General features: G+C 39.8%; 1 protein-coding gene across 2 annotated transcripts in view; it reads right to left on the bottom strand.

Annotated features, from left to right (window-relative positions):
- LOC113064305 (zinc finger and BTB domain-containing protein 16-A) overlaps positions 1-18965 on the bottom strand; it is a 101714-nt gene that overhangs the window by 45178 nt on the left and 37571 nt on the right. For both annotated transcript variants that reach the window (XM_026235001.1, XM_026235000.1), the window contains exon 3: positions 6639-6736. In XM_026235001.1, the coding sequence (XP_026090786.1) occupies positions 6639-6736 (98 nt within the window). The remainder of the gene's footprint in view (positions 1-6638; positions 6737-18965) is intronic.

Here is an 18965-nt window from a genome sequence, read left to right on the forward strand (position 1 = left end):
TGCATTTCACCGTATTTTTCAGACTGCTTGTTGTGCACACGGATATTGCGTGTTTGTGTGTGTGTTGCTGTACTGCTCTCATTTCCAGCTGAACAAATTAATCTGTGCCCTTCCAGCTACGCTGCCTTTTTGACAGAGGCTGCTCAGAGGAGAGAAATGATGAAGCAAATCCAAAATTCAATCGCCTGTGTTCTGTTTTAGAAGGCACACGGTGTACTGTACAGCCCATAAAACTCCCAAACAGCCTCCAGACGCTGCTGCAATCACCCTCCATCAAAACACTTTGTCTCGCATACAAAAATAAGACCCGGCATTGAGCTGAATACCAAATCAGCCCATTAGAGCACAGGGGCACTTGCTACTTAGCAACCAAAGGGATTTAAAGCTGCAATACCCAACAACAAAGGACTAAGATCAGGATCTTTTACAGGGTATTATGGCTGGTGTGAGCTTATTCCATGTTTTAATCGAAAAATGTTAACAAGATGAAGGCTGCAATGAAAAGAGGCAGAGGAATGAAACAAACACCAAACATCCTTAAGTGGAACCATCCTAAAGGGAAAAAACAGCATAGCGATGCCGCTTCTTTTTTTTTGTTCTTTTTCCAAGAAGAGCTGCAGAAGGAATTGTGAAATATTCCAAATTTGAATACAATTCTAAGCTGATGTGTATTTCAGTAATAACAAATGCAGGAAAAGAATATAACACTCTATATATTACAAATTACAACAAACTGCAAAGTGCATTGTCATATCAAAATCGATTTAAAGTTAAAAAAAAAAATATTAGTTTAGGATGATATGCATTCATATCATATTTATCACATACGTGTGTGTGTGCATATATGTGTTTGTGTGTACATATAAAACAATTACAGTATACATACACAAATTTCCATTGGCCATTACTCCAGTATGAAGTGTCACATGATCCTTAAGAAATCATTCAAATATGCTGATTTACTATTAGAATTATTAATGTTGTTGACAAAATAATTTTGATCCCAAACTTTTGACCGTCAGTGAATATTTACAGTATATACATAGGTATATACATACGTTTTTATACATTCATTTACAGTATATAAGATCATCAAACTTATCTTACAGTAATTTATAATTGTTTATACACACACACACACACACACACATAATTATACATCTAAATTTGATGCATCCGTTTTATTGTTAAAATTGAATCGCCTCATTGTATCCGTTAAATGACATCTTTACAATGCTTGAGGAACTGTTTCTTCAGTTTGACACCCAGAGGTTTTTTTTTTTTTTTTTCAGATTAAATCATATTACTCAGGAATTCACTCAAGTCTGGGAGTTTTTCTAATTTCCTGTTCATGATTTAAAACATAAACCACAGACATTAAAGCAGGCATTAATATATTCATCATGTCTGGCCAATCCAAGGCTGAGAACAATTACCGTACAGCACACCCCTGGGCATCAAGGGAATAAACACTTGTCAGCTTTTTGAGGAGATGCAAACTTGTCAAACAATTACAGAGCCATTACCCCTGTGCGTAATCATTTCTCCTGGACCTTATAACAGAGGATTTATGTGGCACATAATTCAAAGGCTTTTTTAAATGGGGATTTAATGTACATCAACAGGTCAGGGAAAGTATTATGGGTTTAAACCACCAGAGAGAACTTGGGGCACGCAGCCAAACAGAAGCTCAGGCCATTTATCCACGAGGCCCGTCATCCCCTGACTATTGTACATGAGGGAGGGAGGGATGGGAGGAGGGCTTTATCAGCTGCTGTGAAGAATTTACACGAGGGTGTTGAGCACCAGGGCATTCTCTCTCTTTCCCCCCTACTCTTTATTTAGAGCCCTTTCTTCCATCCCACCCCTCCTCCTGTCCCATTTGCAGGCTCTCTATTTTGGAATATGTGGCTTGGAACGCAGTCAAGTTTCATTAATTTCCAGTTTGGGTACAGTATGTTCCCTTCACTCACATCTGCGAGCGATCAGAAACGCTCTGGAATGTTGGCAGAACATCCAGACCTGCCGGCAGCTGATGATGTCATCAGTGTGAGGGAAGAGCTGGCGAGGGGCCAGACTGTGGGAGCCCAGAGAGCAAAAAGAGGGAAATGCTCACTCCGGCTTCTCTTTTCCTCTTCCTTCATGCCTCACATTTTTCAGTGTCTCTCTACTGCAGAGGTTCTGACATGGAATATTAACATGTAAATAATAAAACAAAAGATAAACAATAAATAAATAAAAAATCTACCTGTCACTTGACCCAATCTTGAAAACCATGAAACAAATGATATAACAGAAAATGCACACCAGAACACAAACTTTCTTTTCTTAAACTGTTTGCTATAAAGATAATTAAAATGATTTCTACATGATCTAAATTTTACATGGGACATCAAATGCAGACCCAACACAGTACAGTTCTACAATAATAATAATAATAATAATAATAATAATAATCATCATTAAGACGACACATAACTGCTCCTGTGCTTAGTGTCAAAACATGCAGCTGAGGACATGAACCAGGAAACCAATGTCAAATGGGCTGACAAAAGCTCCTACACAACAAAGATAATAGCTCGGCAACAATGGAGCTAAAGAACAGCCTGCGGGCCAAGTAACACAGCCATAATTGAAACGGCTAATTCGCTTTCATCAAAAGAAAGAAAAGCCCATGTGCTTGCGGATCAACTTGAAAGCAACAGCAGATAGATCACAATATTGGACAAAACGATTTACACTTGTTCTAAATGACAAAGTTACAGAAGAGTTACAAAACTTTTATAAAAAATAACAGCCACAGTTGCATATATGTGTGATTGCACTGGCAAAAGGCAGATGCCAAGCTGCTGGATAGTTTACAAGGGGTCTTGCTGTGTTAGGCCTGTCTCAGTCTACTGAGTTAATGAAGTCAAGTGAGGTCCACTGGCTGGGCCCTCTGGAGAATAACACACAGACTTAATCAGCCTGGGCCAGGCACTTCGCCTTGCTAATGAGAGTGTTCACACCGTCCCCAAGTGTACATCTGCATGTATGTGGACAGTTCAATTCACTCAGCTTTGCCCAAACGGGTAGGTAGAAAAAAAAAGCATTTTATAGATAGATTAAAATAAAAATTAGATTATAAATGCAGAATAGCCTACATTTAAGAAGGTAGACAAATTAGTGTGAAGCCAACATGGGCAAGCTGTATAACATCCTGGAAAACAATGAGTATAATAGGGAGTATAATAATTATAATATAAAATACTTTTTAAAAATGTATATAAATATAAAGTGGAGGAAATATATTTAAAACAAATTAAATGTATATAAAACTCATTTTAAAACTTATTTTCTTATTAAATATATATTAATACAGTAGTAGTTTGGGCTACAGATAAACTTGGACAAGTTGCATAACATCCTGAAAAAATATTAATAATAATATGATAATTATAATTATATAATATACATTTAAAAATAAACATACAAAAATATGTATACAGAACAATTATTCCTATTATTATAAAATAAATAGAAAATAAAATATGTATATAAAGTAAAAAAAAAGTAGTATAGTAAGTATAGACAAGACGAGGGTAAAAAAATGAAAAATATAGATGATATATGCCAAGCAGTCTATGTTGATCTGTAATCCCACTGAAAAGCTTTGCCTCCCCTTTTAAAAATGGATCAAAATATGTCCCTTGGCTAGCCTACCCAGACCACGCTCTGCACTCTTTGAAGTCACAAGGGAAGCTCACATAACACTAATAGCCTAGTCGTGCTCCAAATGGCTGAGTCACTTTCTTTTCCCTTTTTTGCTTCATTGCTGTGCTGCCTAACTACCCAGCAGCTCCCAGACCATGTTGACCTTAAACCTGAGAAAAAACAAACACATGCACTTTTCTATTACCAGCCTCTCACCGCAATGCACTTCCACCCAAACTCCAGGACGCGAGGCCTCGAAAGCCCCAGAAGAAAAAAAGAAAGCTAAAAAACAGCCACCTCAACCGCTGCTGTCAGACAATAACTTATAAAAAAGAAAAAGAAAAAAAAAACACAGGAAAGAAGAAAAAAAACTGGCGCAAGATTCACTGTACATACTGTACCCTGGGCTGTGGCAGGCGGCCCAGATTGGCGCCCAGCCAAGTCCACAATAAAACAAACAGAGACGGCATGCACTAGCAGAGATGAGCGAGGGGGGGGGGATGTGTGACTGAAATGGTACACCACAATACACATGACATACCCAATACCGTTCTTCAGCACCTTCTACTGAAGACGAGGGAGTGGAGGAGGTGGAGGGCAAAGCCGCTTGCTTGTTGTCACTGATAAAAATCAAACCGCTCAGAACAGGAAGGATAAAAACAGAAAGTTTGCAATGAAAGAACAAAGCAACCAAAAAAAACAAAACAAAACAATCAAAGAGCCGCGCCGTGTCTCTGCCTCTCTGCCACTGTCTGTGTCTATAAAAGTGTTTCCACTGAAAAGCTTGAACATTACACAAGAGTGAAGCTCTCAAGAGCCAGACTGCTACAAACAAAAACCAGGTTAGCGCCGTGTCAAGCATCGAGCATATGAACGTTAAAACTGTTTTGTTCTAGGGGTTTTTTTTTGTGTTCTGTTTTGATGCACTAAAAATAAGCTGCCTCGCAATCCTCGCTTATTCCGCCTGTTGAGGGAGGCTGTCTGGGGCTGATTCTTTCGGTAAGGATCTTAAGGATTTATGACTGGTTCCTCTGCTGTTTTAAATGCAAAACTGCTATCATGATTACCGACATTTCTCATTTTTACAAGGGTGATGTAAATTTAGTTAAAAAACTGAAACTGTATCTGGCAGAGTGCTTAATGAACACGGCCCAAGCTCAGCCACCTCATGTGCAGATCCCATCATCACGTCTACTAGTGTTTTCCATCAGGATGGTTTCAGATATCAGAGATCAGTTCAGAAGGATTGTGGGAGCACTTAAAATTTCAATGTGAAAACTATTCTTAAGAAGATGGAAGAGGAGGATTAGAAGATTTAGAAGCTGATAATAATGATGATGATAGAAGAAAAGTAGAAGAGGAAGAAGCAACAAAAGAAGATTGATATGATGAAGGTGGTTGTGGTGAAAAAGAAATGCAGGGGACGAAGCAGCAGCAAAAGAAGTGGAAGAAAAGCAGAGGAAGATGAATAAGTAGAAAAGCAACACAAACAGCAGAGGAAAACGAAGGAGCTGCAAAGGAAGAAGCAACAGGTGAAGAAGCAGAAGACGCATCAGCAGCAGAGAAAAAGACGAGGGAGCAGAACATGAGGAAGAACACCTTTTGATGATAAATCACATGGTACATGATCCAAAAAGCAACATTGTTGTTTGAGAAAATTTGATTTGAGTCTAACGTTTAAAACTAAGGATACTTGAGCCGCAGCGGCCAATGTTGGGACTACAGTAAACCCCTGCAGTAATCCGGGGAGGGTGAAGTGTGAGGCCCCGCAAACACTAACAACACATCAAATGGCACTCAGTCTTTCTGTTTGGAGAGTCACTGAGCAAGTCAGTGGCTTTACAAAGGGCTTTTTGAAGCATTCTCTAGCCCCACTGTCTCATGCAACCCAGCTTTTGAGTGCAGGATTACCCGCAGTCATATTATCCAAACTGCACAAGCCAGTCTCCCATAAGGATTTCTGGATTACTATAATGACACGGAACATACTTTCGCACGAGTACAGGCGTCTCTGCGGGTCAGTGAGGAATACAAACAGAGATATTCATCGGAGTTCAGGCTCGGCCTCTTTGTCTCATCGCAGAACAGCTCTCATAAATGTCACCATGCAGGACACACTCCGTGGGCTGCCATTATGAGCGCCAGAAACTACAATATCTCCACAGTGTCTGTTATTGAACACGCATCTTGGGATTTGAACAGCCTCTAAAATAAACATTAGATATTTCCTTAGAGCACCGTCTGCCATGCTGAGTCGTGCATGAATTGAATTGGGCGGCCCAGCGTGAGACGTCACTCATCTCTCCACTCCACATGTTTTTAAACATCCCTGCAAAAAGTCAATCTCATCTCATTATATATGAAGATATTGACGTTGAAATATGCCACTGATGCGAGGCGGAAAGTTGGAAAGGTTTGATGGTGTAATCTGAGAGATTTTTTTTAACTAATCTAATCTAAAGCCCTAATTACTGTGGAATCAATTACCTCGGCACAGCACTCTCTCTTAATTATCTTAAACCCGAGTGTGCTCGATAGGGGGCAAAGAGTCTACAAAATGTGACCATAGTGCATATCTGGTGTGTGGTAAGGACTTTGCCTTCACTTGCCTGTGAATTTAGCTATCGCAGAGGAGGTGAAGGGAGATTCCTGTTAGTGGCCCGATGCTTTTATAGACTCTATATAAACCTGATTCACTACAGACCACAAAAGAGCAGTTCTCTATTAAAGAAAAGACAGAAACAACAACAAAAACACAAACAACCTCCAAAAATCAAGTGGATTCTACATATAGAATAGATAGATATATATGCTACGGTTTAAAAGTTGATTGCAATTCAGTACCTCTTGTCATTCCAATTCAACTTTCAAATGCATGAACTGAAAGTGAGAATTCAGAACTTCACCCAAGCCTGTAAAACAAGCTTCTGTGTTAGTGATGTTACCTGAGTGAGACAGCAAGTGCATCCTTAGGCGCAGACTGTCTAAGAAGCGTTTCCCACAAAGCTCGCATCCGTAGGTCTTCATTCCGCTGTGCAGCTTCCTGCGGGGAGAAACAGGACACAATAACATCAGCCAACACTGTTTATGTCACTCGCACAAAACCGGGCTTTCGAAAGCACCTGGGTATACTATGAGATTCGATTAGCGTACTAAATGGCAAAGACAGAATGGCATAATTTTAGTCCTACCGCTCCTCTTACACCAGATAACAAGATCGAGGGTGTATTAAAACCAGTGCCATTGTTTTTGTGAAATACTAAAGCCAGATTTGCAACCACTTAAAGCTAAACTTGCGCATCTCCCTGTCACCAAAAACTTCATTAGACGATCGTCAGTATATTTAAGCATATGTAAGTATATTTAAGCCTGTCACTAGATGTCATGAAATGGCTTGAAAGCGAAAATGATCAATGGCACATGCGGTTTCAAAGTCCTATTGTTCATTCATTCAGTTCCCCAAGTGGAGATGAAGGAGCCCTTTATCTAAACAGGAACATATAGATGGCCATGAGTCCCCAGATAAGAGCGACTTTAACGGCTGGATTTGGCTGCAGGGTCCATTTCAAACAGGGGTCAACTTTTCATGAGGCGGAAAGTGAAACATTTGTTCTCTTAAAATTATAACATCTCTGAGTGTCAGGAAAAGATTAACCCAACAGAACGAAGCCACACAAAATCATGTGGCCCCACAGAATTTTGAGTCAAGTAAACTTTCAAAGCAACTGGTCAAAGTTAAGCTGCTCAATTAATGAAGATGTTTCAAACAATGTGGAAGAAATCTAAATTTAAGGTTAAAGTCACTGTCATGTTGCTTGGAATTTCTACTGGATAACCCCCCCTCCCCCAAAAAAATACAAATAAATAAAGAGATAAAGAGGAGAACAACAACCACTAATAAGTTTTTTTTTTCTTCCTTTCCCTTTTGTCATGTCTTATCTCTTGTCAGGACTGCCATATGGAGCCCCACTGAGTACAGGAAGAGACAAAGATCTCCTTTTGTTTCACTGTCCCTTGGATTAAGCCTGGAACCTGGTGCAGACTGGCTATGTTTAAGTGCATTTACCATTTCTCCCAATAGCATTCTGCTTATGCACTTCAAATCAATCAGTGAATGCACATGTGCGACATTCTCAGGCTTGTCCACAAAAGATCCTTAGCATCTGCATCTTTTCAACCGCACTAATCCTCACATGCATTGCATTAGATTGCTAATAAGCAAGCAGAAACAATCGAAAGTCAATGCTAGTGAATTAAACTCAGGCTGGTCACAGCCACCCATTAAGAATATGAAACTCCGTCACGGCAGGTAAGTGGTTTTATGGTTTGTGGTGGAGCGACGGGCTGCTCAAAATAGGAGGTTTGTAAGAATGATGCGAGAACAGACAACTTGCTGCGAGTGGTGAGCTGAATTGGTTTTTATTAGCATGCTTACAGCATTTGGCAACTGTTTCCAGAGTGGTAATTAGCTCATTGTTTGCACTTTAGTGCCAAATGTATACATCTTTAATGAGGAACAAAGATGTGTACTTTCGTCACTTTCAATTCATACTACATACTAGATAATGAAAAATGCTTTCTTTAAACGGAGTCATTTTCATGTTAGTGAAATCCATATGCTGCTTGGTTCAATTGATTCTTCTATAAAGACGCACTAACCAAAAACTACTTTTTAATCAAACAACCCCTCGTTTCTGTTTGAAGTTATGAAAATCAGCATCACATGCTGGGTCATAATGATTTAAGCCTTTTTTTCTCTGTTCTTATAAACAAGAGTTGGCAGAACATGGAAATAGTGGCAAGAATTATGAAACAAGGAAGTGTGGTTTAACCTCAGCGAGAGACCGAAAAAGAAAAGGAAAAGAAAAAAGAAAACACCAATGGAAAACCATTTGGGGGTTGAGAATTGCAAAAGAGAGACTTCAGAAAATAAACAAAATAAAGGGGGGGTGGGCCTTGCAATGCATCCAAAATTCTGATGGCAGTCTTCTAGATGGGGATTGTGGAGACCCAACAAACAAAGAGAAGAATGAAGCAGCAAAGCCCTTTGGCGAGCTGCAAGTAATTAAAAAGGCCTGTAAACGCCTTCCAGAATAAAAGGCACTTCAAGATGGCCGGGCGAGTGAGAGCGCAAGGGGGTGCTGGGAAAAACCAGGGGTCTGTACACCTTTGGGATCTGGGCTAATGCGGCACAGTACAGAGATACAAAGGCCTTTCTATCTATCCATTGTCCCTCTCCTGAGGTCTGAGGAGAACTTGCTTCCTCTGATTAGAGACTGACAGAGAGCACATACTGTCAGAGTGACCCTTTGAGCCCTGAGGGGACATTTGAGAGCTGATAGAATGCAGACTGGCTAGATGTTGCTGGGTACATAATTTGTGCTGCTGAGACCTGCAAGTGACCCCTTTAAATTATTTCTAGGTTACAGTATTGTATGAATATTGTCCCACTGATAAATACAGTGCAAATAGTTCTGTGTGCCCAGCAACTGATTCAAATATTATGTTAATTAACAACGAGTGGTGGTTTCATGCCTCACAGGGATGCACTCGTTTCGCACTGACTCTTATCTGCCTGAAAGAATGAAAGAAGGCGGAGCGACCAAGTGCAAATGAAATATTGAAGCCATAAACCGATTTGTACACGTACACGGACCAACTGTCTTGTCCATGTTCAGTCTCGAGTCTCTTGACCTTCTGCAAGCCCAGCCTTGTTCACACAGTGATTGACGTGGCGGAAGGGGGCGGACACATTATCGGCTCAGAATGCATTTTCAATGTGCACTCAATTTTGCTACATTCATTGTGGGACATTGAATGAAAATGCAATCGTAAGTGTCTTGACTGAGTGTAAATGCAATTAAGAAAAACATTTGAATGATAATTTTGCCACAGTTTTTGCTTGAACATGTTACACATCTAATAATTTCTGTAATACATTTTAATTTTGCAACTTATAAAGCGTTTAAAATTAGTATTCATTTTACATATTAAACCTAGTGTATGAGATAGAAAATGAAAATAGTGCAATTAAATTTTAAATGCTTCCATATACCCTCCTTGTAAAGGCTGTAAATCATAGTCTTCTGGACAACTGTCAGATCAGCAGTCTTCCCCATGATTGTATAGCCTAATGAACCAAACTGAGAGACCATTTTGAAGGAAACCTTTGCAGGTGTTTTGGGTTGATTAGCTGATTGGCATGTCACCATATCCTAATTTGTTGAGATTGTGAATTGGTGGGTTTTTGTCAAATTTGAGCCAAAATCATCACAATTAAAAGAAACAAAGACTTAAACTACTTCAGTCTGTGCATTTATTTAATACACAAGTTTCACAATTGGAGTTTAATTACTGAAATAAATGAACTTTTCCACACACCACTTCTTCAAGACACACACACCTCGTATGTGTGAACTATGGCAGTTCCTTTCCCCCCCCAGACCTTTCCAACCAGCTGTGCTCTGGGTTTGCCACAGAAACTGTAGATGGTGTGTGTGTGTTAGTGTGTGTGAGAGAGAGAAAGAAGAAAAAAGGGAGGGGTGGCACTCTGTGAGCCTGAAACAGACTGACTGTAGTCATTAAGGAAGCAGGCATAAAACTCTCAAGCCATTTACTCAGTTAATAAGCGACTTTGTCTAACAGTCAGTTTTGACAACAGCAATAAATTTTAAATTTATGTCAACAAAACATATGCTGAACACCTCATTTCAATGCCGGAGTGGCATGCTGGCTCGTAAATCAGCCCTGTGTTTGAAACCCGAGTAGATTACAGGCCTGTGTTATTGAGCTGTTAGAGCCTGGCCCATATAAACCTGAACTTTCTCACTCCTGAGTGGATCTCAGGCTGTACATCATAGCAAGGAGTTCCCCTGTCAGTGTGGCCCACTTGCTGCCCACCATCAGGCTGGAAACCCCAAAAATACTAGGTATAAAAGGCATGTGTGTAGGTACATTTACAGATTTTCAGCAATGACTGGTTGGACGCCTGAAATGACTACTTGTCTGATTAAAAATCTAAATTCTGTCATCATTTTCTCTTCCCTCATGACGTTCCAAACCTGTATGACACAAAATAAGATATTTTTAAGAATGCTGTTAACCGAACCGCTTTGGTGACCATTGTCACCCATTTTCTCTGAAACCCTGACATTTCAGAGAGCATTCAATATCAGCATGAAACGCACAACTTTGCAAAACAAGATGTCCATCTGAATGTCTTTGGCTTTTCAGAGAGGGTTCAACCATTTGAAAACTCAAAGCGCATCACATTGTCAGCAGACTTAGGTAGCAATATTGGATTTTTAATGCTTATTCCATCAGTCAAAATACTAGAAAAAAAGATGACAAACACAGTATAAATAAACTATGCTCTACTGTCTGCCGTCTACTGTCCTCCACCTTGTTCTTTTCATCCTAGAGTCTTTCATCTGCCAATGAAACAGGTTGGAGTACTGTTAGGCTTAAAGGGTTAGTTCACCCAATAATCAAAATTATGTAATTAATAACTCGCCCTCATGTCAGACCTCCGTTTATTTTTGAAACACAGTTTAAGATATTTTAGATTTAGTCAGAGAGCTCTCAGTCCCTCCATTGCAGCTGTGTGAACGGTATACTGTCCATGTCCAGAAAGGTTAGAAAAACATAATCAAAGTAGTCCATGTGACATCAGAGGGTCAGTTAGAATTTTTTGAAGCATCGAAAATACATTTTGGTTATCTGGCTCGGTTCAGATGTTCTCAGATGGCTCTGGCTCAGTGTTCATCTTCAGTTCTCTCTTCACAGCAGTTCAGTCAGTGTACTGTTTGAGTAAATTAATTACTCCGGGGTATTGGTTTGTTTAAACTCAGAGGGAGTGTCAGCCACATTAAAAAAAGTAAAGAGCTTAAGTCCTTTGTGGATTAGTGCGTATTGGAGACGCGAACCGTTTAAAATGATTCAGTTCGATTTGGTGAACTGTTAAAAAAGATCCGGTTACAACGAATGATTCGTTCATGAACCGGATATCACAAACTGCTTTGTTTTGAACTCTCTCTCACAACAGACACGGAAGAGAAGACAATGCTGAATAAAGTCGTAGTTTTTGCTATTTTTGGACTAAAATGTATTTTCGATGCTTTAAAAAATTCTAACTGACCCTCTGATGTTACATGGACTACTTTGATTATGTTTTTCTCACCTTTCTGGACATGGACAGTATACCGTACGCACAGTTTCAATGGAGGGACTGAGAGCTCTCAGACTAAATCTAAAATATCTTAAACTGTGTTCCTAAGATGAACGTAGGTCTTACGGTTTTGGAACGACATGAAGGGTGAGTTATTACATAATTTTGATTATTGGGTGAACTAACCCTTTAAGAGCAGCGTGCTTAACAGCTGTGGTGGAGAGACATGCTACACTAGCAATTGGAGAGGCTACTTATGCTAGGCCAAAGAAATGATAATGCTAAGAAAACCATGGGAGAGTGCAAGGCTGTTCCTGTGAACAGAAAAGCTGGCCCGTGCAACCAACCATGCACCTCATTCATCTGCTTTTAAAAGGTCCCACTCGATCCCTAAAAGGCATGCCGGCCCATGCGCACACTCAGATTAAGGCATTTGTCAAAGGGGGCCAACAGTGCAAAAGAGAGGGAAAGAGAAAGTGGGGTGGGGGTGGGGGGGGGGTCAATCTGTCAATACACTGCTGCACTTGAGTTTTATAGAGATTTCAGGTGTTGACACCACACTGCCACAAAATATCCATAATGATAATTCATGTTAATTGACTGATGTTAATTGACTGACCTCGGCTATAAAGTGTTTTAATATTACAAAGTTCAAATAGAATACAGAAGAATAGAACAACAATTTCTTATACTGAACTAAACGGTGAGTCTGAGACCACACACACTGACTAATATAAATTGTTTAAATTTAAACCGTTTTAAATATATAAAAAAAGGTAATTTAAGCAATATTATTACAATACAATACATATTAAATATACACCATATAACAGTGGTTCTCAACCCCCGGCCCATCACAAATTCAAATGTGGCTCACCATGCTAAACACAATTAAAAAAAAAAAAAATTACTTTCAGTTATACAATTAATTTTAGTTTTTACATTAATTTAAAAACGTACTAAAGAAATATAAGCTATAGCCTAATGTTTTTATGTGAAATTTTGTTTTTCATATATTATTTTCAGACATGAGCAGAACTACTCACATAACGTTCCCAATTAAACATATACAAGCGCGCACTTTGGCAGAATTCAATTCAAATAGTCATCAACAGTCATTAGTTCAGGTAACATGGAGCATCAGAGTGGACAAATTTGTTTTTAAGGGAGAAAAAAGAAATGTTGAAAATGCCAGCGAATGAACATATACAAATAAGAATAATTGCAGTATCAGTAGTGAAGGAGAGTGCTGGATTTTCGGTTTGCCCCGCAACTCACTTGAAGTTCAGGCAAATGGAAACACCCATACTACGCAGTAATCATCCTTAATTGAAGAAATGTGGCAAAACACCTCTGGAGAGAACCTCATATTAAATTCAAAAGTGCTTTCCATTTTTGGATCAACATATGCTACATTTGTGAATGCAGATTTTCCATTGTGTTGTTACTCCTTCCAAACTCCTTCTGTGCGGCCCGCGAGACTTTCACATTGACCAGAGTGTGGCCCGGTGAAAAAAAAATGGTGGAGAACCACTGCCATATACCATTCAAAAGTTTGGGGTGTATAAATTTATATAAAAGTTGAATTAAATTGATCAAGATACAGTAAAGACATTTACAGTGTTACAAAAAATTCTTTATTCCACTGTTCTTTTGAAATTTTTATTCAAAAGAATCCTATTAAAAGTGACAACTGTTTTAAACATTGATGATATTATGAAATGTTTCTTGAACACCAAATCAGCATATTAGAATGATTTATGAAGATTTGATACTGAAGGCTAGAGTAATGGCTGTTGTAATTAAATTGATTTGTAATTATACTGTAATAATTGTTCATAAATATTATAAATAGGTGCAGCCTTGGCGAGTCATTAAAGTTAACTTTCAAATGGCAGTGTATATATTAAAAGTATAATAAAATGTCATTTTTAATATTGATTTTAATTCCAACTTTCACAAACTTTTTCTGCCATGTTATGATTAAAATTAGAAAAAAAAGTGATAAGTGGCCTTAGACTTCAAATTCCAATGGATATGAAATAAAAAAATTGAACACTTGAACACAAACATAAAAAAGACACAACACTGGTTTTGTCTCGCTTCTGAGAGATGAGACATCCCTAAACTACTGTTTGCAGTATATCTGCTTTATTTTAGCTATCTTCGGTGAGACTACCAGCATGTCTTTTCCCCAGTCTTTTCCAGTCCATTAAGAATGAATGAGGCAGACAATGGCGAATCAGACGGCGAAAAAACAAAAAAACAGAACGACAGCATCAACAACAAAAACCAACCAAATTTCAGCTGTTCGAGATAAGCCCACCCTTAACCCCTGCAACTGCATCCATGAAAAGCCATTACTGCGTTTATGAGCCATGTGCCACTTCTCCCTCTCTCTTTATCTCTTTCTCACACACATAATGTGGTTACGCTCTATAAGATACAATTGTGCTTGAATATATTATTTTGACAGACAGAAAATTACATAGTACTGCCAGTCTCTCTCACTGTTTACCAACCCTGTCTTTATGTCGATCCTTTGTTTCAGGATCTTTTTTCTCAGCATTTTTTTTCCGTGATCAGAATGTATCAAATGGCTGGGTAATTCTCAGTGGCGCGGGCTGTTTATCAGAAGTCCTCCTGTACATATCAATGACTCGGCCCTCTCTCCCTGCGGCGAGACATTCATATGAATTCCAGCCACACTCACAGATACTGCAAACTCGTGCTAAGCATAGATGAGTAGCGGTTGAGGAGAGACACAGACAGAAATCTAGACAGTATGAGAGCTAAGGGTGGCTTTACTCCCCACTATTCACACACCAACACACACTGATTTCACCTACAGCTTGACAGATAAGGATAGACAGCATTTACAACATATTGTGAGGATGAGACGGAAATGGCAAGCAATCAAACCTTTGACGGGCCATTTTGCAAACTGCAGCCAAGAATTCGCTCGGTTTTAAAACCCAGCAAGCTGCCTACACAGGCGTTATGAGTACACTCCCTAAAACAAAGGCTGTTAGAAAAGGTAGTTAGCATGATTACACTGCCTAAAGATATGGTCACACTAGTGAATTTTTACAATTTTGCAAGCAAAAAAAGTGTGCATTGTAGCCACATGCATGCACCAGCACGCAAAATCCCAGATTGCATGGTTTCCTACGGAATCCTCACATAATCCTCTATGATTGTGTACGAATAACTAAAGCAAAGCAAAATAAAATATTCTATATATTTTTAACTCAATCAATACCAAAAAAACCACAACAACAAACTAAAACAATAAACCCTACAAGCACAGGGCAATTCTACATGGCAAAGCAAATAAATGAAAAATATTTATAAATATATATATATATATATATATATATATATATTTAAAATATTTATTGATATCTTCTATTAAATGTATTTAACATTTATTAACCAATTAATAGGGCTGGTCCAAATACCATTTTTAAGCGCACGTTTTTATCATTTGTAAAATTACGGATTAACATGGCGGATAAAAGCAGCTCCTATTTTTACACCAACAATATACTATAGGCGTGCTACTTACAGAACTCCTACACAGCATTTTTGTCTTCTCTTCCAGATGAACTGAATCAGGACGTTCACTCATGGGCAATTTTTACGGTCTCTTTCTCAAAATTGAAAATCAAATGTCAACCCACCGAAAGATCCAAATATTCTTATCCAGCCCTACCAATAAAACAAAAACACTAATAATAACAATTATAAATAAATAAAGCAGAATACACTGTTCTAAATATAAAAAAGTAAAAATAATAATACAATTCGTAATAAATAACCTACAAATATTCAGGGCAGTTTGATCCATCAAGGGAATATGGACTATTTTTCACAATACTTTATGTATGCGGTCTTTTTATGCTTGTTCAATAATCATTAGCTTAGTGTTAAAAAAATATGTTGCTTATGGAGCTTGCATTTCAGTCAGTATGCCAACTAAGATACCTGCTATTAGTAAGTAAGCCGTAGGCCGCGAGGAAGTTTACTAGGTTTCGAAACAGAGCTGCCGGATTTAAAAACCATAGCCCTGGTGCACAAAATTACCAAAGACGCCCTTAACATTCTTTTTTTCATGGCAGAGGTCATCAATAAATCCCTGCCTTGTTTTGTGGATCAATCTTGTTTTTCGGCGAATATCCCACGCTGGGTGGCAGAACCACACCGTGGAGGCTAGGTTAAATAAGCAGCATGTAGTCCAGGCTCTTCTATGAGAAAGGAGGGGGGTCTCTTCAAAAACAAGACAGTGAAGGTGTATTGGGAGACTGGGGTGTTGAACAAAGCTCAATTATGTTGTCCGGGGGAACGACACAGCACTCTTTTCATTATCCTTTCGAAGCCTCTTTTCTGTGGAGTCAACAGGCAGAACTGTGGCACATTAGCTGCACACAAGAGCTCTGTCAGGAAGCGGGTTTAAGCCGACGCTCCTAATTGCGCTACCTGGGAAATAGAGACACCCCCCCCCCCATTCTAATCCAAAATTTATACCTACACCCCCTCAACAGCAGCTCAGGGCAAAGGATTCGCACCTAATGCTTCATTCAGCAGCAGCCATTACGAGACAGCCTCTGTCATTAACCTAATGACACAAACTAGAGCGCTATGACCGGCGAATTTGCCAATAAAAGGGATACCGTGAGGTTTAAGGTTATTGATGGCGACAGAAGAAGGGGTCTCTTTTTTTTTGAGGACACTCATGTTTGCAAATATATCAGGTCTGTGTTCAGTGATTAGCTCTGTGATTTGAAAGCCTGTGACACTTACAATAATAGCTGAGGCGGCTAATCAAGGGTTTGCGCTTCTTGGTAAAAATGAGACCGAGAATGGAGAAAAGGAGAGAGAGAGAGCGTGAGTGAGTGCGGAAAGGAGAAGACAAGAAAAGCGCTGGTTTAACTGACATCTTTAAGCCTGGCAGAGTGTGGGGTTAAATGGCACGCAAGCTCCCAAATCCTCTTTTTCTTCTCCTTTTATCACGATGCCAGCCTCTTTCTATCTCTGAATATAGCAATTCTTTCATTTCTCAACATTCCTTAGCAGTTTGTTATGTTCTTGTTTTCCTCCGTTGCCATTTGTTGATCTTCAGATCTGTGTGGCTCTATAAAAAGCCCCAGACGAGAGTTCCCTCCGCCATGCATTATTCATGGGCATCACCTTCAATCAAGTGGCAGAAACCTCAAGGATGTCTAACTTTAGGTCTTCTCTTTTCGAAAAAGACGACAGAAGCAGGCAAGAAACATTCCAGTGTCTCTTGTATAATTTATTCCCTGTTCAGATGACATCAAATACTTGTACCCTCTTGTGTGTTCCAGTTTATATCTGCCATGCTCCGGGAAAAATACATTTCTTCCTGTTCTAACAAGCTGGCACCTGTTAAATTAATAAAGATGAAACTAAATAACTTGTACGAGGTGGAATGTGCAAAAACAAGATGCTAAAATTTAAGAGGAACAGCCTGTCAAGCGGAGCACAGATGAATTATTATTACCATAAAAAGCCTTAACCTCAACTCATATCATCATTATCAGCACCTGCTATGACACTCTTTGTAAACAGACATGACTGGTTGTCTGGGCACAGGCACAATAAGGCTTGTGCAAGCCAGTCGATGAGATTATTTGAGTTCTAGCTGTTGCTTTTGGAGTGTTACACAACTACTTGCAGAGGAATACGATCCACGGACAGTGACAGGTGGGGGCTCGCTGGTGGTCCATGGATTTATAGATTTTGTTTTGGTTTGATTTATGCTTTTATTTTAGTCGGTCGTTTGGTCCAGACGGGACGCTTCGACTGAACTTGACCTCAGAAACACGAGACTGCGTAAACACCTCCGCCCTGCGCGGTCGTGATACTGCCCCGTGGCTCGTCCGGGGCCGCGGTGGGGGTTTCAGGTGTTCTTGAAGCCCACACGCGCACGTACCCTGCCAAAGACGTGGTATCTGCACAGTCATGCCCCCGAGAGAACAGCAGTGGTCTGATATAGCCAGGCTGTAGCATCCCTCCGCCTGCGGTAAACAAGCCTCCCGTCTGGCACGGCCGAGCGGCATCCGAGCCCAGCTACGTGCAGAGTCACTGTCCCTGTTACTCACCCACAAACCAGCCTCTCACTGAGAAAGTGCCATCAACAGCTAGCATGCAGAGGAAGACAGAAGAAGAAGAGGAGGGGAGGAAATAAAGGCGTGAAGACACACTGAGATATTGAAAGAGAGACGCTGAGAAGGGGTCAGACAGAATAGAATGAAAGCACACAAAACACGGCAATGTCAAGAATGTGTGCCGTATTAGATTTCTGCTGTACGCGGGACATTGATAATGGCTCTCATAGAGATTCCGTGTCACTGCGTCTGGTGATTTGTGTCGCCTCTGCGCGATTGTATTTTTTTCTACAGAATAGGCCAGTGTGTGAAGCTCAGCTGAGTGCAGTTATGGAGCGCATGGTTCTCTGCAAACCGCATTAGAGTAATGGGAGGCAAATTCTGGCCACATAGCAAGAACCAATTCAGTAAAACTTGAAAAATCCTGACGGCTGTCTAGCTCGGACAGTTCAATTCTGGAATATCGGTCAATAACAGCAAGGTTGACAACAGCTTGAGTGAGGACTAAAATATTACACTATAGCAAATCTGCAAATCCTAATCTTGTAAGTGTTGAAAAACATCAAGTAGTCCAAATTAAATATTAATCATTACTGACCGCCTGCTGTCTGAGAAGGAGAAAGCAGGGTGAAGGAGCCTTAGCTCTGGAATGAGAGCATAAGGAGAAATCAATACAGCTCACATGACCCAGTCGCGCGCTGCCTCTCATTGTGAGGGCAAATCAAAACAGACTTCTGTAAAAAAACTAATAACTATCAGCAGCATGCATGCCTGGGAGGACTTGTCACTCCTGAGCTGGCTGCTTGGTGAGAGAGAAAGAGGGAGCGAGAAAGATAGAAAGAGAGAGAGAGAGGTCCAGTCAGACACATCAGTCTTGTCTTTCTCTCTCTCTCTCTCTCTCTCTCTTTCATCCTTCACATCTCAGCAGGGGCACAATAACAGCACTCTCTGAGTGGCTGGATGCAGGAACACAG

Source organism: Carassius auratus, chromosome 46 (genome assembly GCF_003368295.1).
Source record: "Carassius auratus strain Wakin chromosome 46, ASM336829v1, whole genome shotgun sequence".
NCBI lineage: Eukaryota > Metazoa > Chordata > Actinopteri > Cypriniformes > Cyprinidae > Carassius > Carassius auratus.